The 25,336-nt window shown below is 44.3% G+C and overlaps 1 protein-coding gene across 1 annotated transcript in view; it reads left to right on the top strand.

Annotated features, from left to right (window-relative positions):
• The window catches only part of XPR1 (xenotropic and polytropic retrovirus receptor 1), a 102,636-nt gene that overhangs the window by 48,868 nt on the left and 28,432 nt on the right, over positions 1–25,336 (top strand). Inside the window, exons 3-7 of the mRNA XM_083845847.1 lie at positions 14,321–14,422; positions 19,814–20,037; positions 23,777–23,926; positions 24,319–24,402; positions 24,898–24,979. Of these exons, the coding sequence (XP_083701973.1) occupies positions 14,321–14,422; positions 19,814–20,037; positions 23,777–23,926; positions 24,319–24,402; positions 24,898–24,979 (642 nt within the window). The remainder of the gene's footprint in view (positions 1–14,320; positions 14,423–19,813; positions 20,038–23,776; positions 23,927–24,318; positions 24,403–24,897; positions 24,980–25,336) is intronic.

Genomic DNA, 25,336 nt, shown 5'->3' with positions numbered 1-25,336 from the left:
ACTCAACAAAGAGTTCACAGATCATTTCCTTAGTAGCATTAAGAAACATGCTAGTAAAGGAGAGCGTGTGAGGTCACACATTAGTAAATGCTTAGGCTTGCTCCCGAGAGGAAGGCACTGATGGTTCCCGGGGTGCCCGACCACCTGGGTTCTTGTTCCTCACCTTTCATCCGGAAAACAAAAGCCGGGTTCTTGGGCACGGATTTCAGGCGTAACAGAGGGGAGGCAAAGATCGCAGGGAGCTCTGGAGAGCTGCGGGGCAGTTGCATCAGGTTGGTGGTTAAAATGCTTCGCAGCACTGTGGGCTGAACAGATCTTCAGCTTTTAGAAAAGCCTTCTGGTGTGGACGTGCCGATGAACCGGTCAGGGATAGGTCTTAGTCTGTGGGCTTTACCCAAGGGCTTCTAATTTCATGATGTGTGGAGATATGAAATTGAAATGATAGAATTAATTTTTTAGCTGCAAAAATACATATACATACCATATCACTTGCTATAAATTTCCCAGATTTGCCCACGTACAGCAAACACAAAAGTAAATATATCCATTGGTTCTGCAGCAGCCAGTTGGGTTGGTCTTTCCAAGCTTCTTCTTAAAAAGCAAGGCTGATGTAATGACCAGTGACTTTCTGTGCCCAGGCTGCCTGTGTGTAGCTGTATTTTGTGCCTTGGGGGCGTTCTCCTGCCCCTCAGAACAACCCGCTGTAATTCATGCTGTCGGCTCAGCCACTGCCAGCACCAGGGCTGCTCAGGCTCTGCCGAGAGAGGCCTCGGCTCGTGGCTTAGGGGTGCTTTGCTTGACCCAAACGCAGGTACCTTCACAGCCCTTCAGGTTTTTTCTTTACTCCCCAAAAGTGAAAGCAATATTCTTTTCAATAACTTAGTAGTTGCCTTTGAATGTTTTAAAATTTATTGTAGACCTTTTGTCTTCGCTGCCTTTGATACGTTACATCCTTCTGTTTTCTCGTAGTCATGCGATACAAAACCTCTAGGTCTTGTGTATATCTTCGCTTTATCGTTGTTTAGAATATCTAGCACCGAAAGGATGTTTCAGATGACACGGTGATTGCAGCAAACTCTCTGCTCAGTCCTGACTATGGATTTGAAATGTTGCTCAGCCCCCTCGTCTGGTTGAAGACTTTAATTCTCTCCTAGAGGGTTTTTTCCAGGCTCGCTCCTGCCGTAACCAGTGTCGGGAGCGTGACAACCTGTAAATGTTTGTCAGGTCGGTTCCAAAGTTGGACACTTTCCCCAGAATTAACCGTATTGGTGCTGTCTCCATCTATCCATTACAGCACGCCTGCTATCTTTGCATTCAGTGCAAGCTACTTCCTTTGTGTCAGCAGCTCGTCTTGTGATACCCTCCTAATCTCTGGTGACTTCTTGCATCTGAGGGGTTCAGACAGGCGCACCCACAGGTACTTGGTAAGTGTGCATCCAAGACCCAGGACACTCCTTTGGGTTTAATTGCGGTTCCCGTTTATTCAGCTGAATTCAAGATTACAAAGGCAATGATGCTTGTGGTGGTCATCATCTCTGGAGAGCAAAGATATGCCAAAGCTTTTGTTGCAGCAGATACCTTTTTTTTTTTTTTTTGATGCAGACTTGTTGGCATCCTTTTGACAACCCCATCTTGTATTTCTGCTGAATTTTGACGGTTTTGTCATCTGCATGCTACCTGCCATGTGGCATATTTCATTTACTTGTTTGGCAAACGGAAGGAAAATACTTCCATGTTCTGCTTTAAAAATAGTGCAGCCGTCTGTAAGACCAATTATGTTGTGCTGTGGGATTACCCTGATAGCACTGTCTCTGAAGGCAGATTGATAGCGACCAAATTGCAATTTCAGGGTGTGTGTGACTCAAGTGATAAAACAAGAAAGAAACCTAAAATTAGTCCATATGTTACATGCGAGTTTGCAGGGGGCTTGAATCTTCTGGATTAATTTTGGTTAAAAATTACCATTATTTCGGGCAAGAAGCTTCCTGAAAAGCTGAGGTTGCCGCAGTGGGTCAAAAGAGGTGGCTGAGAGCCTGGCAGCCCTCGGGCTTGGTTAGCAGGACCAGGGGCTGTGTTGCTAATTCGGGGTGCTGTAAACTGACCCAGAAGCAAACAGCTCTAGTCACTGGTAGGGACAAGTGCAGCATCAGCAGCTTCCCTTTGTGCTGCCTCAGAGCGGGCATGCAGGCGGTATTACTATCATATGTACATTTTCCCGTATATTCAAAAATATGGTGGTTCAGTGTTGGCAGACTTTAAGGTTTTTTAGTCTGAAAAATTTCTTTGAAGTTGGTTTTGTGCCTCTCGCCTTCAGGAAGCTCCGTGTGCGCAGATAGGGGTGTCTGGGCTCGTGTCTCTGGCTTACATTTTCACTTCATTCATTCCATCCCGTCCCTCCTAACTCATCCCCCTTTTCTTTCGGGATTGTAATGAATTAATGATTTTATGTAAATTGGGTGTTTGATGGACTTAGGAGGTGTGCCCTGGGACTTGTTTAAGCTATCACATAGGAAATGCATCATCTGTTTCATGTTTTCTGCAATTGCCATCGTTTTTATTTTTCCTTTATTTCTTCTCCATATTTTCTAACGTGTGTGTGTATATATATATATATATACACATATATTATTTTTTCTTAGACACATTCTTTAAGCACATTTAGACCATTTGCCTGGCTTTGAGGATTTAATTGTTTTCCAGTCCTGTCTCCCTGCCCTACCCCCCTATTTTCCACCTTAAATAGGAAGAAAAAAGCAACCATCTCCGGATTACATAGCTGATTGCTATTCAGTTCCCAGGAGGGAGGCACTGAGAGCTAAAAAGCAGGGGCTGGAGGTCTAGGCTCTCTGGTTAGATTCACTGAATGCCACTAATTAGGGTAGAGTAGCCGCTTACATATTTATTCATGTTTCAGAGCAGTTGGTGAATCAATTGAGTGAATGAACTGGGGCGGCCTCGGCATTTCGTGTGGGTGAATACAGTTCAAAGGAGCCCCAGAACCTATTGAAGCTGATTCTTGCTGAAGTACACTGGTGTGGCTGTGGCAAAACAGTTCCTCTGTCCCGTGTGGCTTTGGGGTGACATTTTAGGCTCTCCTCATGTCCCCCCTTTGCTTCCCTGTCGCTCTGTGCGCTTCCTGCTCTTGAGTTGATTCCATCCTCCGAAACAATTGCCAGACAAAACTGCTTAACTTTTGGTGAGAAGAAAATCACATTGTCTTTAAGGCCATCCTGACTCTGTTTGTGGTTAAAGTAATGGATTAATTTGCCTAAAGCTTAAATTAAAATCCTTGCAGGAAAGAAAATCGGGACAACAACAACTTGGCGCGGATGCTTTGCTGACAGATTTAAACAGTGCAGAATAACCTTGCCGTACACGGTTTCCTTTTCTTGAAGGAGCAGATTGATTTCCCCGTAAACACCTTGAAGTGTTGTCTTTCACCAAAATCCTTTCTGAATTTAGCTCCTAATTGATAACAGCTCGCGGAGCATTTTGGAGCGGGAGGGTAACAGCCTCCTGGTCCCCCCAGCAGCGAGGTTCGCACCCCATCTGCTCAGCCGCTACGAGCGGCGTGCCGGCTACTTGAGCAGAGCTCGTGTCTGCTGCCGTGACGCTTTTCTACCAGGATGTGGTCGCGAGGCTAAAGCACAATGAGAGCAGCAAGAATAATGCTTTGGGGCTCTGCTTTTGTGAGAAGTGGGGCGCCTCGCGGGCGGATTGAGTGCGCATCGCTGTGTCCAGATTTCCTGGAGCACGCGTAGCAAAAGCTTTCAAATGCCAGGTCAGAGGAGCTCTGAGCTCCTCCCTGCTTTTTCCCGCTGCTCTTTTGAGTGCGAGAATATTTTGGTTGTGTCACTTGTGCTTTAAATAAGGAACAGTCTTTAATTTAACCACTTGTGCAAGCAGTAAAGTTTCTGGTGAGCCGTAGCTGCGGAGCGGGCATTACCTTGTTGGCTGCTGCTTGGCAAAGGTGCGGCATGCAACAGGATCAGGCGTGGGGCTGGTGTTTTTTTACAGCAAAGTATGCTTTGTTTCTTTTACCATTAACAGAGAAAGTGCCTGTGTGTAAGGTAAGAGCATAGAGAGGCAGAGAGATGTGAAGGTAGGATGGAGAAGGGAACTGGGACCCTAATATCCAAAATGCATTAATTCCCCGCCTCTCCCCACTGTCTTGAAAAGCTCATCCAGCTGTTAACATGGAACAGCGACACGCTAAAATGTTCTGATTCATCTCGTTGTTCTCGTGTGGGGTACCGCAGGGCGAAGCTGAGGCCGCTTATCCTGATCCTGGCCTCCTGTGCTTCAGCTTGGCTGTGTGAGCTGCTCTGTGAGCTGCTGCGGGGCGCCTCGCTGCGCCTCTGCCTGGGCTCACCGGCCAGCGCGGTGTTTTCCCCCTCAGCACACTGGCTTCTAGTTTGTGTTTGGATGCAGAACGTACCCTCCGTGTTGGCAGTTACTGTGCGGTTTGTGTACCCCCTTCCTACCAGGTTTTGTTCTGCAAGCAGTGGGAATTGCTGAAGGGTTCCTTTTGCTGCTTTATTTATGAAGTGCCAGCAGTGCTGCACTGGGGGGGAATTGAGCTGGGGGGGAATCACAGGCCTCACAGGCCTCTAAATCTTCTCATTTAGTGTGTAAAAATCCTTTTTAAAAGGACTCCTGTCCTGGCCTGGCGGGGATGCTGCAGGAGGAGATGCCCGGTGCTGCACAAAGAGGGAGACTGATGTATAAAACAGACAAATGAGCACGGTCCTGGTCCCTGCTGCATTTTAATCTTAAACTAAAATTACCCCTTGAACACAGAAGCCCTGCTGAGCAGTTGCAGTGGGCATAAGCTCTCAAATCGACCCCATTTTAAAGGCCATCTTTTATCACCTTGGAGGAAGGGCATTTGATCCCCAGCTTCTTCCTTCCACGTGCTTAAATCATAGCAAGACTTCTGATTGCAAAGAGGCATCTGAGGAGCGCTTCTGTGGCTTGAATGGGATTAAAACGAGCCCTTTAAGTGCAGGATTGAGAATAAGGGGAGGCAAGGGACGCTGCTGAAAAGTGTGTTTAAAACTCCAAACTTGGGGGGGGACCTGCACAGGAGGCCTTGCGCTTATCTCGACGTGACCGCGGTGTCTGCGGGCTGTAGCGAGCAGCAGGGTGGGCTCAGCTGGGTGCTGCGCCCGTGCGGGAGGGAAGGGCCGAGCCGTGGTAGGCTTTGTGATGGCGTGAGGGTCTGACAGCATCTGTCGCTGTGATATTGTAAGAACTGGAACAGAAGAATTACCATCTTGAGGAGATAAGCAGCTACCCTTAATGTTCCTTTGCTGGTGTTTGAACTCTGTAAATAATGAATATTTCAAAAGAAAAACGCCGGTTTAAATTGTGCAAAACATTTATGAAGACATTGGTGTAAACACTGATGAGAATTAAAGAGCTTTTTTATTTAATTTTTCCTGGGAAGTTGGAAGAAGCTGTATGCTGACTGTAAAGGTCCCCTGGTAAAATCTTGCACAGAGCCATTCTCAAGTCCCGTGGCATTTCTCCGAGATACCTCAGAACCGTATTTTTCTTCATCCGATAATTGCTTGCTTATTATCTTCTTGCTAACCATTTGCTCTTAATAGCCGGTAACATAAAAAAGAAAAATAAAAAAGGGAAAAATGAATTTGAATAGTGTTTGTTCCCTGGGGAGAAATTAAGCCATCAATAGCGTGTTTAACGGAGGTTTGTCTTTGTGCTGCGTCTCTGCTTTCCTCCGTACGGGGAGCCGGTAGCTGGCTCTGCATCATTTGTTTTGTCTTTCTGGTTGCTCTTAATATTAATTGAAGTCTTTCCCAAGACACAGTTTTGTTATTCTTCCCTTACTCATTACTCTCCCCCCTGCTCTGACATCCCCAGCCCTCACGTGTCTGAAGAGTTTTAAGAGGAGTGTTGGTTTTGTTTTTCTCGGTAGTGGTGGTGGTTTGTTCACCTGGTCCTTACTGCCAGTTATTAATGGTTTTATTTCTTTGCTTAACTTACAAATTGTGTTTGTTCTGTTATTGTCACAAGGATGCAAATGGTTTCCTGGGGTGATGGGTGTGGGTCTCCTATCAGCTCCAATTATGCAGAATGATTTTCAACAATTAGCCGTGACTCCTGTCTGCCTGTCCCCAGCGAGGTCTGCAGCACGCGGGGTGCTGGCAGGAGCAGGGCTTCCCTTCCCATTCCCCTTCCCCATCCTGTCCTGCCTCGACGCCGGCAGCATCACGAGGCACTCTGCTCCTCCCCGGCTTTTTAAAAAGCTATAATGCTGCTCTTACTTGCACCTTTTCCCTACAGATTTTCAGCATCACTGCTGGCAACGTGCAGGAGGAGGCTGTAGCGCATGTCCAGCTCCTGCAGACATTTGCACCATGCCTGTACCTGGGGAAGGCAGCGAGTGCTTGGTGGGATGAAGTGTCTCTGTTTTGGAAACTTTCTGCAGTCCTTCCCTCCCTGCTGGTCCAGATGGATCTTCTCCTTCCTGGACAGGAAAACAGCCCCTTCTGAACTAGTTTCAACAACATTAAATACGTTGCCTTTCTTCTTTTCCTGCTGGTAGTTGCTAGCTTGAACGTCAGCAACCCGTATGGTTTTGGGTGCATTTAACGTGACCGGTCTCTGCTGTGCCGGAGCGTGGCTCCAGCTCAGCCTTCCCATGGTGTGGTCACAGCGATGGAAACAAGTCATTGTTGTGGCTGTCAGGGCTTTCTCTTGAGCCTAATCCCTTACTGTGCAAAGTCCGAATGGGTGCTGAAGTGCTTTGTCCAGTGCTGGTAACTACCAAAACCGGGGTGCTTGGTTAGGTGGGCTGAGGGCTACATCTGAAACGGCCGTTTCTGGTGCTGCACGAGGTGGAGGACAGATGCCAGTAACTGAGCAAAGTCTTCTTGGAAGTTTTGAGGTAGGGCAGTTACTGAAAAAGCTCGAAGCCCATCGTTTGATTGTACAGACAGTTGTACCGGGACTGCTGGGTGCGAGGAGAAAGCCTGGCTCTCAGAGGAGTCCCAGGGGAGCTTCTGCACGACTATTGATGCCTCTACTCCCGTGCTGTCCTCTTAAGCCAGAAGAGCTGTGATCAAGTCCTGTTTGTGCAGCCAGTTCGGCACCCCTGCAGGCGGGCAGCTCCCGCAGCCTACATCTCTCTGGGGACTGCAGGTCCTGACGAGGAGCAGAGCTGCTTCGGATGCGAGCCTCGGTTGGAGCAAGCGCGGCGAGCTCACCCAGGCTGCTGGTGTAGCACAACTGAGCTGCTCGTCAGGCTCAGTCACTCCTGGCTCTGTCACTGTGAAAACGGGAGTCGTTTCTGGGCCTCTTATTTCAGCATGGGTTAGCAGCCTTCTTGGAGGGCTTGCTTGTCCGCACCTTTCTTTTCCAGCTGTTCTTAACCGGGGAAGGCAGGTATTGTGAGTCCTGTCGCTGGGCGATGTCTCCTGGCAGTCAGGTCTGTCATACAGCATTAGCAGCGTCTTCACGGTAGTTCGTGGAATATCGTTAGGTATTTGTGTTACTTCTCTTAATTTATTTTTTTTTCTGTCACAAGTTTCTGCCTCACTGTCCTTCACGTGGGAGGTGCCACGTGGCCTGGGTTTTGCGGTTCTGCTGGGAGCACCATTATTTCCAGTAGCACGGGAGGTGAGGCGTTGTAAAAGTCTCGGAACATCGTGGTCATGTGTGAGCAGAGGACAATGGGGGAAGCTGAAACAGCACTGGCAGTGGGCAGAATTTGGACAACCCAATGGTGCCCAGTTCTAACAGCAACACTGGGGACAGTTGGCCTGGAAGCTGGGATGTGAGCTTACAGAGCCCTGAGCTCTTCCTCCCCCTCCCTTTTCAAGCTATTTGGAAATGAAAGGAAAGAAGTCTTTTAGATCCTCTTTTGGCGCAATAGGATTGATCTAGACATGCCTTTTGCATGTCTGCTGAAGGCTTAGAACCTTTTCCCTCTGAAATAAGAGAATTCAGAGGTCAGCTTCAAAGCGTGCTTGCCCAGGCAGCTTTGTGGAGCTGTAGTCACAGCAGCAAGCAGGTAGCAGAGTGCGTGTCGATGGATCCCAGTCCCAGCATAACCATGCTCCTGCCACGGTGACTTCTGCCTAGCATCTGACGAGGGCTACTGCCTTGTTTGCTGTTTGCAGAATGACTTTTTAGCTCCCCTGCCACAGAGCAGTGCTTCCAGACTACAAAACCCAGCCAGCACCCTTTGAGCTGCAGACCCCACAGCCGGCCAGCTGGGCAGCATCTTCTGATCCCATCCTGCTCTTGCATTGCCAGTCTCTTCTGCACCTGGTTTCTTACCAGGACGGTGTCATTGCTTTAGAGTCTGTGCTTGTGGAGTCACAAATACAAATAATTTATAGTAGACACTTGGTTATACATCTTGCTTGTAGGCGTGTTGTGGAGGTTGCTTTTTCTTCCCGGATAAATAAGCCATCTACAAGAAGCCAGGTGGTTTGCTTGAAAGATTCCAGTGATACAACCTAAAAATAAGGGAGCAGATTTTTTACTCACCTGAAAATCATAATTTCTGAAGGTATTTTAAAAGAGATTCCTTTCATTCTGGGTTAATTGACAGAAACAAAATGGTGAACCAAAACCTGAGACAACTTGTACTGTTGACCTGCAGCAGCTCTTCCCTCCTCCTTCCCCTGCCTGCACATAAACACTGCCTGTGCGGACAGCACCAACCTCATTTGCTACCTGACTGGTCATTTCTTATTACTAGATTTAGGGAAATAATTTAATAACCAAATCTAATTTGGGCTAGAGCAGTCATTAAGTGGCGAGCTGACCAGCTCATCCATGACGGTTTTGAAAAGCAGGTATAGTCTGCTATACTTCTTATTATTTTTGGTGTTTTTTTTTTAGTGTTAACTAATGCATGAAGCCTCTTCCTTGCTGATTTCATAATATTTTATTTCAAGGTCCACTTTTTGTGGATGGAATAAATTCTGAGAGAGGTGCACATCATTACACATGAGTGTGGAGTTTGCAGCTCAGAAGTGAAGGTAAAACAGCATGAAAGCAAACGTTCCTTCCATGCAGTACAGGGGGAGCAGAGTCTGCTTCCTCTCTTCCTATAGCAAGAAGAGATTTCTATATCTATGCTTTGAGCACTTAAAAGCATTCTCATGCAGAATTTTATTTGCCACAAGATTGGGCATGAAAATGTATGGTGAGTAATTCATTTATTAGAAGCTGTGAGTGAGTGATACTGTTTGCAGCTGATGTGAGTGTAGCTTTCTGCACTGAGGAGGGAGTTGCCTTGTGGAAAAAGCCCCCAGTAAACATGAGGACGACACATTAAGGATGTATAGATGATCATCATTCTTGCATTTGAGCTAAACAGTTGGATTTTTAGCTGTAAAACTTTTCACTGTACCATGTAAAAGGTTAGGAAACTACAGTCCTGGTGCTGTAGAATCGTCAAGGATGTTAGGAAATGGTGATGGTTGAGTAGAGAGAAGGAGCTGATGAGGGGTTTGGAAGCAGATGTGTTTCTTCTTTAGTGACTTCTTTTTCTTAGAATTTTGAGTAGTGGGTAAAAGCTGCCTTTTTTTCTTTTTGTTCTCCCTTTCTTTTTTTTCCTTTTCCCTAGCATGCCACAAAGCCTAGAAGTATAAGCAGTTGCTGTCTTCCTGGACCTAGGCACAAGAAAACTTCCTTTTAAATTGAAATCCTGCTAACTTTGCTAATTTTTCAGAGTCACAGTCTCACTGTTGCTGTCCTAGTCGAGCCCAATGCACAGGGTTTTTTGTTAGCAAGCGGCCAAGAACAGGGTATGGAAAACATTAAAAGTTTAGCATAGTCAAACAAACAGTGGTGATATTAAACTTGTGGTCACCAGTCCAGTAAGATTTAATGTGTTTAATGCTGGCATTTAGTCTGACTTTTTTATACTGAATAGACCGCAGAGTCCTCCTAAAGAAAAATAAATAAAATTGCCTCCTCTCCAGCTGAAGTGTTGAAATAGGCTTACTCAGATAAAACTATTTTGTGGCAAACAGAAGGTGATTCAGAGAATTGCACCAGTGCTGCTCCCATAACAAAGCTAATTAATCTTTTTTAATTAGTTGCCCCTTAAAATTCAGTATGATAAAGACTGAAGGATTTTTTGTTAATGATGCCCTTTCAGAGGGCACTGTTCTAACAAAGCAAACCTTTACCGTCTGTTTTCTTGTGTAGAAGTGAGTAAGCTGAGCAGGATGCTGATCACTTGTTTATATCCTACAGCTGCAGAAAACAAGAAATTGGATGTACAGTTCACATTCGCTGAGAAATGAGTCCATGGGCCAGCTCGGGAATGCCACTTGCATGTTAATTTTTCAATTCAGGTTCTATTTTAGGTGTGCCAGCATCTGAACTCTGCGCAAGCTAGAAAGTGTGGAGACAGGGGAATACGTCCGGACTGCTCCGGCTTACCACTTGGCTTTGCAAGGAAGAACAAGAGGCTTTCAGGCTCACTGTGCTGTCTTCTATTCACAGCAGGCAGTTGCATAGGAAGATGAGGTCAGGAAGCTGCAATATCGATCGGGCTATCTTCTTGGCAGCCTTGTTCATCGTGGATCCTTGGCAACATCGTGGATTTTAGGGTAAATGGACTATTAGGGCTATAGAAAAGGAACAAAAGGAAGGTTACCACTGGTCCTTCTTGGCAGCGATAGCTCGATGCCTTTTAGCAACAGCTTCTGTTGTCATGGAGCTTCTGAATCCAAGGCCAGTTTCTGGCACCATCATTTTCTCATGGCAGAAAATGTTGTCCTGTCCTAGCCTTGGGGGGAAAAAAATAAATAAAGGCAATAGCCTTGGCAGCACTTGCCTATTATTGCAGCTAAATCGCTGAACTGCAGTGGGAATGGAACCAAAGGGAAACCTTTTCACAGAAAACCCTGATTTTTTGAAAGCTGGCATCCACCATGGCCTGCAAAATATCTTTTATAAGAAGGTGTTTGGATAAGGTTTTTGAATAGTTTATACAGAACCTTGCTTTCCTCTGAGTCAGCAATGTTTTGAGGTCTAAATAGAGACCTGAATTCCTAATCTCAAGGTTTTTGGAAGGTCTTTCAATAGCGGCTTGTTTGTTTTAAAGCACTTTGTCCTCTTCTAAACTTCAGATACAGTGAAACAATTCTACAGACTTACTTATCATTTCCTTAATTAATGGTAACGTAGCAAACAAGGTATTCATTTATTTGGCAATATGTTAGTTTAACACTGCGTTGCTTTGAGCTTCCTGTTGCCTAAATAGGCGTTGCTTGATTGAGTAGAAATATCTGTGGTCCTTCCTTAAGTCAGCTCCGTTTTGATACTCTGATTCCCGTCATTTGAAAAGCTTCAGGCAGCCAGTGAGCTAAAACTCTGCATATTAAGTACGGCACCATAATTTCTAGCAGCTGCTGGGTCAAGGGGTAGGGCTCTGCAGGCAAGTCCAGGTCGGCCTTGCTGGCAGGGCCCCGGGGTACGGTGTTGCAACCGCTGTGGCTCTGCCCTTAGAAATTACCAGCCCCAAAGCAAGCAGAGCTGTTTTGTGCCCTTCTGGTGCTTCAGGATACCCGCAAAGGGGGATTTGTGTCTGGGCAGCAAGCGGGGCCTAGCAGTCGAGGCACGCGCCTGTGTGGCTCTGCGAGCTCTGCCATGGGCCGAGATGGGTAATAACGCCTCAGGGCCACAGCGGCTTCTGCTCAGCAAAGAGGAGCCGCAGCCCTCTCATTTTGGGGCCTGTCTGTGCAAGGGAGGGAGTCCTGGGCCCTGGGAGGAGCCACGGATCTGCAAGGATCAGTCCCCAGGAGCCAAATCCTGGAGTTTGGACCAGCCTCTGGGGCTCTTGCAGTTCTTTTCTGCAAGCTCTTGTTTGGATGGTGGAGTTGTAAACACTGCTCGTCTGTGCAGGACGGCGTTTTCTCTGTTTTGCTCTTTTGGGGTTGAAATAAGCATTGTCAAAGTCTAGAACAAGAAAGACTTTATCTAGCATTGCACCCACAGTCTTGTGTGGTGTTACTTGCTCTTGCTGTCCAAACCCTTTGAAGTGTTAATGTAGTATATGTAGGTTTATGGTGTTTAATAACACTGCCACAAGCATTAAAAAACCAGGAAATTTCAACTGTTAAAAGTTCATATTTAAATATTGTCTTGATTAATACTACTTTGAGGTTGTTTTGCTTACAAATTAATGCTAAGAGAAAAAGATTTTTTGGTTGTGACAGTCCAGAATGTTTGTTTGCCAGTGACTGATATTTTTTTTGTAGACACTCTTTTTGTCTCATTTTAAAAACATGCAGTTCAAAATCTATTTCTTGACCTTTTCAAGACCATTTAAGTAACTTAATGTTTTCTCTTTGTAATAACACTACCTTTTTTTAGTCCGTAAGACTGCATGAGAATTCGGGAAACTATGGCAGGTATGAAGAATCTGCTGTATTTCAATATTAGGAACACTTGGGTATTTGAGTATGACAGTGCTAAAATGTGCAATTACAGTGTGGGTTCCTTAATTTTTACTCATTGTCTTTGACGTGCTGGACTTCTGGAGATGTTTCACTGTATTCCTTATAATAACAAAGCGGCTGAATTGCTGCTTTAATTGCCAAATTTGACTTTAATTACAGAATTGTGCATAGTTCTTCCAAAATAATTAAAACAGCCCCAAAACAGCTGGGGAGAAGTGAGGATCTGATCGTGGTCACCACAGTTTAGGCCCACTTTGACTATGAGATAAAGTATTTATTTTTCAGGAAGGACAAATGTGGTTTCCACACAGGACTTCTCATCTACTTGCCAGGCAGATTTTAGTTTGTTGCGGTGCTGCGTTCGTATTTGAAAGCCCAGAGGCTGAGCTGAGGAAGGAGCTGTTCTGTCGTCGATTCCTGGTAATACAAAACATGAAAGGTTTAAGCAAGGTCTTGAAGTGGCTTTTTTTATTACAGCCTGCCTCTTTGCTTATGCTGAAGTCTGAAAGTCTGGCACAGAGGTATGGTGTTGAGCACTGCCGATCGCTTCTCTGAAATTAGGGCTCCAAGAGAAAGCGAAGTCTTGGCTTGGTTTGTGTGGAGTGCCAGAGCAATGTCTCTCTGGACGCGAAAGTCTCCAAGCTTGATGTGAAGAAAGGTTGCTGTGCAATGAAATAGCACCAAAAAGAGGAATAGGGCTGAGACATTTGGCAAAATCAGAACCATTTGCTGAGGAGAGACTATTCAAAATTACATATGAGAGAGGAGAAATAGTGGTAGCAAAGAGTTAAAAAGGTTATAGTGACGAGAATGGTGGCTGAAGCCTGTGAGTCCACCAAGAAAGTCAAATGAAGCCTTCAGTTAAGTTTGGCACTTTTCTTTTAAATAAAATTGTTTGCTAATCTGGCCTGAATAGTTTTCATGGCCAGCTTTGTTCTTAAAGAGCTACATCTGTGTCTGTGGTGGGTTGGGGAACCGGGTACAAGCCCCAACCCAGAGCAGGCTGCAACAGGAGCACTGGAGTAGCTCGGGGACAGCAACGGACAAGGCTACAAAGGATGAGGTGTGGGTGTACAGCACCGGTTGGGCTCAGCTTGAAGCTTGGCTTTCTGTTGTGGTAAACCCAGGGAAGAAAAACAAAACTCCACCATAAGACCCAACCTTTGTTAAAGAGGTTTGCTCTCAAGTGTATTGGTGAGCTTGCCAGTGCCCAAGACTGGAGAGCAGAACAATTTCTGGGTGGTTAAATATGATAATTTAGCACTGATGTGAAGCAACGGTAACGTGTCAGGGGCAGTTATGCCGCTACTTAATCTGCTTTTGTTTTTCATGGAAGATCTTTCCCTGATCTGGCTCACGGTGGGATGCTGGGGGTGGGGAGGAAGGAGGAAGGGGACCACCCCACAGTGGCTGCGTGCTGTGGGTGCACGTGGGGATGGGACATGGTCCCCCCCTTTCCACCAGTGTGGGACCTTGTAACGGTAGGTGAGATGGTAGGTGTGAAGAACAGCCTTCGTCCAGGGTGGCCCTACAAGTGCAGTCACACACAAGCTGGGTTAGGAAGGGGAAATGAAGTGTGCAGGATCTGCAATAGCACTTGAAGGGTGTAAAAAGATGATGGGAACTTTGGTCAAGGTTCAGCTACTGCTTGTGTGGGGTTTTTCCTCTCTGTCTTGGGGCAATTCCTTTTACGGTCAAATGCATGTTCCCTCAGAGGCCTTTGGACTTGATTGTTCTTCTTTCTCCACATGACAAAGAAGGTGGATTTACTCTGAAGAAATATTTCCAATTGGCAAATGGCAGCCATTTAGAAAATTGTTCCTATATTCTTCTGTTTCAACATCTTTTTCTGTTTTCTTTTATAGACACAGATGAAGACACAGTGAAAAGGTGTTTTGCCACGTTTGAAGAGAAGTTCTTCCAAACCTGCGAGAAAGAACTTGCCAAAATCAACATTTTCTATTCAGGTAAAGTGCTTATTTGTGTATATTTGTGGAAAATACAGCAACACAAAAGGAGTCTGAAGCTCCCAGACTTTCAGAATAGCCACAGTGTTCACGAAGGTCTACCATCAGGTAATTACAGGGCACGTTTATATGGGAGACTGCTCTGGTTTAATCACAGATGTGGAACTAAAACCATAGTTTTTGAATGGAGGAAGAATGAAGGGCAGGCAATTTCATTGCTTTGTAATAGCATCCTGCTGAATTTTGAAGATGCTCTTAAATTTAAGTGGCAGCTTACATATAGGGCACAGTTTCTCAGCTTACCCATGGTGGCAGTCTACTGTGCTTGTTTTAGGCATAAGTGCAAAGCTCCCTAAATGGTGTTTTCAGAGCTTTTGCTGGACGAGATATCCTGGACTTGCTGATGTATGGTCACTCGTCTGTCTTGATGTGTTCAATAGGTTTTTAGGCACTTAACTCTTACTCTTGCAACTTTTCATATTGGATCAGCCAGTAGCAATTTGTCACTGGCTGTATATACAATCCTGTTTACTGAATTTGAGTAAAAATATAAGGGTGGTTAGAGTAGGGGTTCCTAGGGTTCATATTTCAAAGTGCTGTTTGTTTTCCCTGAGAAAGTTTGCTTTCCCACCCTGCGTTTTGAAAACAAACTTCAGAATGGAATAATCAGAAATTTGCCCTGTAATATTGCTACAAAAGGCTTTGTAATAGTGTGTCCTAGTTTCACCCACCGTTACATTTGTGCTGGTTTTTGGCCTCTTTTGGTAAGGTTTAAAATGGGTTTTCAGCTGGAAAACAGTTTAAATATGGATACAGGGATGTACTGACTGCTGCCATACTTTCTCTTAATGTGTTCTTGATTTATTAGCCTCTTGCAATAAACAGGCTTTTGCAGCACTCCATAGTAGCCTTTTTCTATTTTTGATTTCAGTCTGGTAACAAAGACAAAGTTGAAGTGTGCAAAAGTATTTTAATAACTATCAGGCGATGACTTTGTTGCTAGCAGAGTCTGGGTGGTGAAGATGAGAATAGCTGAAAGCACAATAGATGCAGTAAGGGTACACTGCAACTTGCCTCTGTTCGGCTTCCATGTAGGGAAGCGAATCTCTCTTGGGCTGGCTATGCCAGCTCTCCCGGCTCTGTGGCAGTGCTATTTTGCTCTAGCCATAGTGGGTGCAAGGAAAAGGGTAAGGGGAGATCTGTAGGCAGAAGCAGTATGCTTTGTTGGGCCTGCTGTACATTTTAGCCCATAGGCATTTTTCTGCATACAGTTCATCTATACCTAACTACACTCAGAACAGTTTTCAATTTTGTTTCACCTTGAGATCTTTTGCAACTCTGTGCATGAAGTTCTTCAATTCATACGCACAATGCAGGTGATAATTTTCGCTAATGAAGACCTGTTAGCACATACACACCCACATATACACACCCATTCCCTCATTGTATAAAACGCCACTCATAATACAAGTAAGGTTTTTTCAATTTGCTGTCATTTCAAAAACTTACAGGAGAGAACACATGCAATTTGAAAATCGCTTGTGATAAGAATTAAATGAGTCTTTCATTTGCAAAAGAGCAATGTGACCTTAACAGTATGGAAATCCTTTATTAGGCTTACTAACATTAAACTACACCGAGGAACCACCGAAGGAACATTTCTTGCTTTGCTTGTGTCTGAAATATGTCAAGTCAGACCCTGTTGTAACTCCAGGCAGGCGGTGGCTTGCATTATGGCCTGGTTCATGCTATTTATTATAGGCTTATTATATGGTTTATTATACATTTGTCTTTACAACAATAAATATTGTCCACTTGCATGAAAGCTAATCCTTCTGCTGATCTCTGTTTTATTTCCTTGTCTCCTTTTCCTGTCCTGAGGGCTCCTCAATGAGCGCTGCCTGCTGCAGGATGCCTGTGCCTTTCGCTCTGTGCTCAAACATTGTCGGCTCGCATCAAACGTAGCCTGAATTCCCCAGGCCATTATTCTGGCTTTGTAGGAAGGAAAACTGCCATTAAATAAATCTGATTTGATAAACAGTTTGTGATTATTTGGACTGCTCTCAAGTAAACTTACACACACTTGAAAGAGAAAAAAAAAACTAGTAGTAACATTTTCAGATAGTTCCAGCAGAGGAGTGCCTGTTCAAGAGCTAAGATTTCTTTTGTGGCCGGTTTTGGTTTGTTTGGGATTCTCTAGAGAGGAAGTTTGTTATAGTTTAAGTTAGTATAATCAGATTCTGCTTGTGCTGCTGTTCAGTTAGTAACATTTTTGTGTTAACTTGGGAGCTGCTTTTGTCATTGGTAGGAAACTGTGGCTTTAACTTGGTAAAGAGAATATTGAATGTGATACATACAAGTAGAGAAAAGAAGGAGGTCTAAGAGCGCGTGCCTAAAATGCACAGAGCAGCTGTGAGCAGGTATGGGCTATTAGATTGTTGGAACAGTTTTTGAGCACAGCTATGACCATGCAGATGACCATTTTTCCAAACTGGAACTTGGGGAGCAGCTTGATGTTACGTTTTTTTCATGATCCTTATCTTTAAGCTTGGAAAATAGTCAAAAGCATCAGGGAATTGCATGGACAAGGTCGTAACTCTTCAGTATTCTTTGATCAGGATGTAGGAATACTTGGGGGGGGAAAGCTGCATTTTTATTGCAAGTCTTCTTGTTGAAGTCCGCCTCTGTTGATTTTGGATTTTTCCTTAGTCTTTGCCTTGAGATTACACTTGAGCTGTGCACTCTGTGGTCATCAGGTCGTGCAGAGTGCTGCAAAACAAGAGTGGTTCCAGTTTCTAAGTGTTTGCCGCTTTTTTTCTAACTCTTTTGATGGCATCCTTTTTTTTTTTTTTAAAGTCACTTTTCAGAGTGCTCAATTAGTGATAGCAGTGAATGTCCTTTCAAATAGTTTGGAATACATTGCAAATTGAGAAATTCATTTCTACTCTGCGTTGTGGTTTCCCTAGGCAACTCCCTGGGAGGTTTTAAGAATACCAGCACACATTGTTTCTTATTTTTGCATCTGCAGTGACTCGATAATAAAATCATTCCGTAACGAGATGAACTGATTTGCGGGCTGGATAACTGGCAGCTGGATAACAGCGCAGGAGATGGGGCAGGGCTGCCATCCTCCAGGAGCGGCAGGTCATTACCAGACTGCTTCAGTTCTCTTTAAAAACCCATCCTCGGGGAACCGTGGGCCGCCCGTAACGATGGAGAGGGCCGTCTGGAAGGCAGGACGTGACTCTTTTCAGCAGCAACCTGATTTAGCTCTAATATTGGGCCAGCTTTGAGTAGGAGGTTGAATTAAAAGACTTGAAATAGTTCTTCCAAGCCACATTTTTGGATGATTAAGAGTGTTTATATTGGAGATGATGCTATTTAATGGATGCTGGTTTGCAAACAGATAGGAAAATTGCAGTAGTTTTCTCACTATTTCAAAACATTATCTTTTTTTTCTTTTTTAATACCATGTTATTAGACTCTTGTATTTTAAGAATTTTCTGGACATAGGGACAGTGGAACATGTGCTTTCAGTTGAAAGATGTACGTTTGAACCCTTGCATATTTAATAATTTGATCCAAAGGAAATCTCAGTGTGTCACAGGTGGTTTAATATAACATTTTGAATATACAGAGAGTGAACTTGTGTTATTTATATGAAGGCTTTTGATTCTAACAGATCCTCTAGCAGATATCTCTTACCTCTTCCAAAGAGAGTTCCTGAAGGGGGGAGGGAGTGGTTTTTTTGGCAACCTGACCTCATGTGTGTTAAATATTGTGTGGCTGTGGACAGACACATCACACTGTGGGCTGCGTTGTCTCCATCCAGTGGAGCCCTTGCAGCTGTGGAAGTTGTCAGAAAGGAGTCCTCCTTTCCTGTGCTTTTAAAACCTCTTACTGAGTTTACGATCAATAAAGTTATGGAGACTTTCAGGCTCTTCCATACCTGATTTTCCTATACTGATCTCCCTTTTCTGTTCAGAAGGGCTTTTTGCTTCTCCAGGATGGATATTACCTTGTACGGGGAGGAGGAATTGAGAATTGCTATGAAGTTGTTCTATGAGCTGCTAATGTAGGGAATTAAATTGGCAAGCAGGAGCCTGCCAGGCAGAGCTTTGGGCTGTGGCCGGGTTGGTGCAGCTGGCTCCAGCTCCCAGCGCTCTGCTCCTGCCCTGCGAAGCTGCTTGGCGTCTTCGTGGCCAGCGCCTGCTTTGGTATGGTGCTCATCAGCACACACCACGGCTGGTGCTGAGGCTGCCGAGGGAACAAAGCCTGGAAGGAACCAGTTGTAAGGAACACAAAGAAAGGAGCGTTCAAGGGCAGGCTGGATGGGGCTTCGGGCAGGTGGGAGGTGTCCCGGCCCATGGCAGGGGGCTGGAACTGGGTGGGCTTCAAGGTCCCTTCCAACCCAAACCCATTCTGTGATTCACCACAAATGATGTCAGCTGTGCTGGTTGTAACATAAAAAGATTGTTGAGCACAAACGATTATTTTCTGAAGGTAGGTAAAGCAGCATGTTTAAAGGAATCCCTTTCTCGTACTTGAGATGAAGAAGAGGACTTCCTCGTTGTGAAAGCACATTCAGAGGGTCGTTAAACTCAGCTTAGCTGGCCCTTTAATCACTAACTAATGAGACGGGGCTTCTAACCAGTGTGATCCAAAATTGAGGGAAAGAGGGATAAATGATTACTGCAGGTTGTGGACAGATGCTGGCGGTGTTGTAGCTGCTGATCAAAGCAGAAGCAGTGCTCGTCACTGGGAGCTTGCCAGAAGGCTTGCATTGCTCTCCAAAATCCAGCGATACACGTGAAGTGTGTTTCTTCTTCAATTCCTTTGCTGTCATATAAAATGATAGCAACCACATGGTTGGTAATGAGTGAGTGGATTCTAAAATGTCCTTTGTGGGGCCGAGATGCACTGCTTTATGGCCTCTGCTTTACGGGGTGGCTGCACAGATCCTGTGTGCAACAGCTGCCTGGGTTGGGTATCAGTAACGGGTGTCCAGACAGCCCAGGAGTGAGCATCATACAGCAGCGAAGGGATTGGAGTTCATGGCCATTGCTGCTTCAGCCTGTACTGCAGGGACAGCCCCTTGATTTTAACTATATTAATTAAGACCTGTCTCACGTGAAGGCTTTTTTATTTTTCCGGAGAGTGTATGGTATACATAAGAGTGCACTAAAATCTTTAATGAGAAGGAACTTCATAAAAAAGAAATATGCAGAGCTGCTGGATTTAATGCTTAGTGGGTAAGGCCATGCAATAGGTTATTCTATGGAGTGATTTTTACCTTCAGGCATATTATTTGTGGATAAGGTGTAGTGCTGTTCACAGGCTTGGTAGGCAAGGTGCTACCACTCACCTGACTTTTCCTTCCTGTGCTAACAGAAAAGCTTGCAGAAGCTCAGCGCAGGTTCACTACTCTTCGGACGGAGTTACAGTCAACTTTGGACGCACAGAAAGAAGCCAGCGGGGCTTCCACGCTGCAGCGGCGCAGAAAGCCGGTCTTTCACCTGTCCCACGAAGAGCGTGTCCAGCATAGGAATATCAAAGACCTGAAATTGGCCTTCAGCGAGCTCTACCTCAGCCTCATCTTACTGCAGAACTATCAGGTACCCACCAGGGGAGGTGCTTTGACAAAGCCCTGTGTGTGTCTGTGTGCTTGCGTTGCTTTCACTCGCCTCATTCAAGTCAGTTTTAAATTTCATTTTGGCTCTGGGGTCCCTAGACAATTTCAAAGAAAGGATAAATCCCTAGCAGCCAACAACATAGTCCTTGTTGTGTTTTGTTGAGCTGGAAATGCTAAGCTGACCTGCAGAAGGATCTTTGATTCTCATCCTTTTCTGGGCTGTCCAAGCCCAGCACCCTTGGCACGAGCCTGGTCACAACGTGAAGTCACTGCAGTCACACCGGGGCCACCTCCTTCTGCAGTGCGTTGTTCTGTGCGGGGCCAGGGCTGGGAAGTCGGGGAAGAAGCTGTCTTGTCTAATATTTGTAGTGGAACTTGAAATGCTAGCATACTGTTTCCTCTTGGAGTTACCATGGTAGTAACTCTGACTTTTATATCAGAATTTCTTGTTAAAACATCCATTTAAAATAATAAATGTTTTTAATTCTGAAGAATATGGGCTCATTTGCCTGGAAAGAAGTATGAGGAAACAAATCTTCAGTTGTACTTGGATTTCTAGCAGGGAAGGGTACAATAAATATTGCAGACAATGATTTTGTTCCAAAAATTTGAAACCTTTGATCACTTTTTGCTAGACTCACTCTGCTTGTAAATGTCTGATTGTGTTTATTTGTTTTGGCTTGTTAATTAAGAATGTTTCAACTTTAATTCTTTAACTTAAATTTGCTAGAACTACATTTGGGTCTTTACCACCATTGATATTACACTGGAGAATTTTACAAAACTGAACTTGCTGTAAGAAATACTTGAATATCACTCTGCAGTATGGACAAAGCTCGATTCTTCCAAAATTCCCAGTGTTAGTACCTCTCCTAAAAATGATGCCATGTCACTGAGCACTTGTGTATACGCTGCCAACGCTTACTCATGCCAGATATCTCAACTGGAATTCCCTTGCTTTAATATCGGGTTTCCAGGTTGGAACATCTTTGTCCAGCTTGCACTTAGAACAAGTATCAGGCTGCCCTAAAGGAGAGCTCTCAGGGAAGTGTTGGGACCATCTCTTACAGCCATTATGACTCCTTGTTGTCGTGGGGTGAGCAGACATCCCTCCACGAATCCTGGGCACAGATTTACAGTTGCTGAAGCTATCTGTGGGTTTCTTAATAAAGCCCTGTAGCAGTTAGAGACAGCTTCTAGTTCAAGATCAAAGGCGGAGTATCCTTAGCTTTTCAGGAATGGAACAAAGCAACACTGACTGCTGTGATTTCTTCAATTTCTTTTTAAAAGCTCTTACTTCTGGTTACAAAAAAATCACTTTTGAGGCTTGATGAATTTAAATAGAAGATGACATAGGTCATTCCTCTGGAAAATCTTCTCCTACGCTACATTGATGAAAAAAGCATCCTTCCCACTTATATTTTTGCCTTTTCCCACCGTGAGTTCAGGAGCACTGTGTGTATGCTAAAAATTGATGTAAAAACCATCTCGATCATTCTCAGTTTCCAAAGGGACAGAGCTTCTCTCTACAGCGTATCTTCAAAGAGAGAATAAGAAAATTAGTTCAGATTGGTATTGAAGTTGAGAACAAGGGGTACATGTACTAAAACAAGCATAAAGCCAAATCCCAGAATACTCATTTTAATCACATTTGAGCTTAGAATATAAGAATTAGAAATATTTGAGGTCTTGCAGTTTTGGAGAGGGAAAACAATAACCTGGTGGGAAGATGACATAGCTGAGGCCTTCAAGTAGGGGATCAAGTGAAGTCACCAGGGGCGTTATAGATACACAGCCGTGGCTTTGACAAAATGCTGAAGGCTGGCATTGGGTTACTGAGGAAAGAAAATCCACGTGAAGCAAATTCCTCAGTCCATTAGCACTGAAGCAAGAGCAGAAGTTGCACACATTGATTCGTAAGGTACACAAAGCAAACATGAAGTGAAACTATAACTTTGGGCCAGCTGTTACTTTTTAAAATTACCAATGATTAAATTTCCATTAAAAGTAATTTATTAACAGTAATTTAGAACTTTAGAGTATATTCATCTATTACCTATTTAAATGAAATACTGTGTTTCAGAACAAACAAATCTTGAGAAATTAATGTATTACATTCTTGGGGCAAATAATGGAGGCTGATTCACTCTTACTAAACTGCTGTGTGTTTGCCTTGCTGGTGCATTTAACCAATGCACTTGTATACGAGCAAAGATTTTGAGTGTGCTGTTTCATCCTACTTGATGTTGCATAATATTATTTGCACTGTTTTTTTCACCTTTAATGGCAAAGCATGTCATTAGCCAATTCGCTTCAACAGATTCAATTAGCCACCTTCAGAAATGGAAGTCAGGCCTGGAGAAGGCCCCTTGCCAAATAGAAGTGTATTGAATAGGAAGAAATGCAAAATGCGTGACTGCGTAGATGGCACTTGGCTGTTCTCATTCGGTGTCATCGCTGCGGTGCCATCGTAACCCACGGTGTTTTTGTCATGCCATTGGGGTGGCAGGAGTTGTGGGCTCTGCTAATGTCATCACAAAACGATGTCAGTTCGGGCTGTGGAGCAGTCTCGGACCCAAATCAGCATTTTGTTGCATCTTATCCATTTCGAATTTATGAAATAGTGATCTGCTCTCCCTGGGGTGGGATGCTGGCTTTTCCGATAGAAAGTAATTAAAGTCTCTTGTCTGCAATAATGCAGATCACTAATGCATTGGCTTCCTGCTCCCATCTCCCTAGCCTCATTTCCCCACCTATATGGCAGGGGTCTGGTATTAAATCACTCTGAGCAAAATTAGATTGAAAATAATTTCAGTGAGTAGTTGGCGCCTCTCCCTGGGGTATTGGATTCTGCGATTTTCTGTTTTTCTTTCCAAGCTACTTTCTAAGCTTTTTTTTGAAGTGACTCTTGCCGCGGTCTGTCTGTGTTCCTGATGCTGCCCAAAGGAAACACAGAGCCTTTCGAGAGATGTCTTCTGTGCAATGAAACACAGGATTTCAAATGCATCTTGTCACAGCAATCGCCTGCTTTTAATGCAGCGTGGTGAGCTTTGCCTATCTTTGTTACTGCCCATTACAAGAGTCTTGGGTCAGGGTTCGTACGTAACTTGGAAATCAACCATCATTTTTTTCCCTTTAATGCGGCATCGTGTTCTTGTCTCCTGTGTCTGCAAGCCCAGAATAATTTTGCAGGCGTCATGCAATGTGCTGTGAGAGCGTGCTGTGCAGGGGATGCACTTCTCGGGGCTTCACTTGCAGTGTTTAAAATTTTCACAAGTTTTCTGTTGTACTAGGATTTCCCTTCTATAGTGTGCTTATTCTGCAAACTTAATTTGAAACCAAAATAAAGATTGAAGAATCTAGAAATCGGTAGCGTAGTCTTTTCAGAAGGGGAAAAACCCTTGAAAGAATTAATACGTGCCTTGCTTTGGGGGAGATGGGACAAAACATACTCTTTCTGCAGCTTTCTGTTTTTAAGAGCTCATTACTGCTCATGTAGAGACCAGTTGCAGTGCATGGGATATACTCAGTCTGGTACCCATGCATTATTCTTTAGAAATGATATGTAATGTTTCTAATAAAGTGGTAGTACAAAAACTTCCTGACAATAGATGCAAAAATTTTGATTCTTCTTATTCCTTGCTAGAGCTGGCATGTAACCAGCTAACTTTCTTCTGAGCTGGCTGAGGCTAACGGCCAGTAACTGTTCCCCTTGTCTGCAGAACCTGAACTTCACAGGCTTCCGCAAGATCTTGAAGAAACATGACAAGAACCTGGAGACGACACGAGGGGCGGAGTGGCGGGTGGCCGAGGTGGAGGTGGCACCCTTCTACACCTGCAAGAAAATCAATCAGCTTATCTCCGAAACAGAGGTAAAGATGCTGCACTTCTTGTAACTAGAAAACAATGTAGTGTTCTTCACTACTGCTTCCCGTAAGGTCTGCCTGTAGCTTGTATCCACCACCAAGGCAACTATTAATTGATTTTAAATTGCCACTGATTTCTGGCATTGCTTACATAAATTTGTGTATGTTGTCTTCAGCTGGTAAGTTTTCACTCTGAAAAGCTAATGCAGTGTTAGTTTATATCATATAATAATAACTGGATGTATTATGGTAAGCTTTTCATATCTTTGTTACAATATATTGGAAGAGCATGGGGTCAGGGCTCAAATGTAACTTGGAAATTGACTTATTTTTTGTTTTAATGCAGTATCATGTGCTTATCATTAGCATGACCTTCTGCGATGTCTTTATCTCCTTAGGAAGTGGTGACCAATGAGTTAGAAGATGGGGACAGACAGAAGGCTATGAAACGTCTGCGTGTTCCACCTTTGGGAGCAGCTCAGGTGAACAAGTTATATAGCTAAGCTTCTTCTGCAACTTGTCGAGGTGCCAAATTAGATTCGACATCGGAACAAAGTAGTGAAAACACATGGGTATGAGCATGCCCCACAAATTGCACGGGGGAGCATGGTCACGTAATCTGCTTTAGTTCTGGAAAATATAGAAACAATTTTTCCTAATGCATGCAGGCAAGGTAATGAAGGGATGATATGAATAATAAAGGGAAATTTGTGCTAGTAATAACGTATGCTTAGTGTTTGTGTGGTCTGGAACATTTTTTGAGAACCACTGAGATGCCCAAGCTCTGTTTCAACATGGCACAGCATCAAGATAGACAAAACCATTATGCAGCCTTTTTAGTGCTGCACTTCAGGGTGGAAGAGTGCAGTCAGAGATGATTATTGTATCCCTAATTTTAAATTTACTCTGCAAATGAATCTAATTTTGCTGATAAACCTGTTCAGTCCCCCTTAACTCCACCATTGCTTTGTTCACAGCCTGTACCAGCCTGGACTACATTCAGGGTTGGATTGTTCTGTGGATTGTTCATTGCACTGAACGTGACTGTCATACTTTCAGGTGGGTATCCTCAGCGGGAGCCAGCTGGCCCTAAGGCCCTGGTGTGGATACGTTCTTCTCACTTAGCGGGGCCTAGATCTGAGCTGGGTGGGCAGCATGTTCTGGGTTAAATCACTTGGAGTCAGAGCATGCTGTAGTATATTATTAGGGCTGCTCAGTAATAGGTTATGTCTTTCTCATGTTACCTGCATGGATTTTGAACTTGGAATGTAACTTGGAATGTATTGTGATTTGTTCTTATTTCCTCCTTACTCGTGGAGGGATATTCTGTAAGTGCAAAATCCATGTCTAAAGACTTCTGTTACTGTTCTGTGAGCACAGAGTCGTCTCCCACCTTGAGAGGTGTTTGTAGAACTT

This window comes from Anser anser (genome assembly GCF_964211835.1).
Source record: "Anser anser genome assembly, chromosome: 8".
Lineage (NCBI taxonomy): Eukaryota > Metazoa > Chordata > Aves > Anseriformes > Anatidae > Anser > Anser anser.
This window is presented reverse-complemented; position numbering and strand designations above follow the sequence as displayed.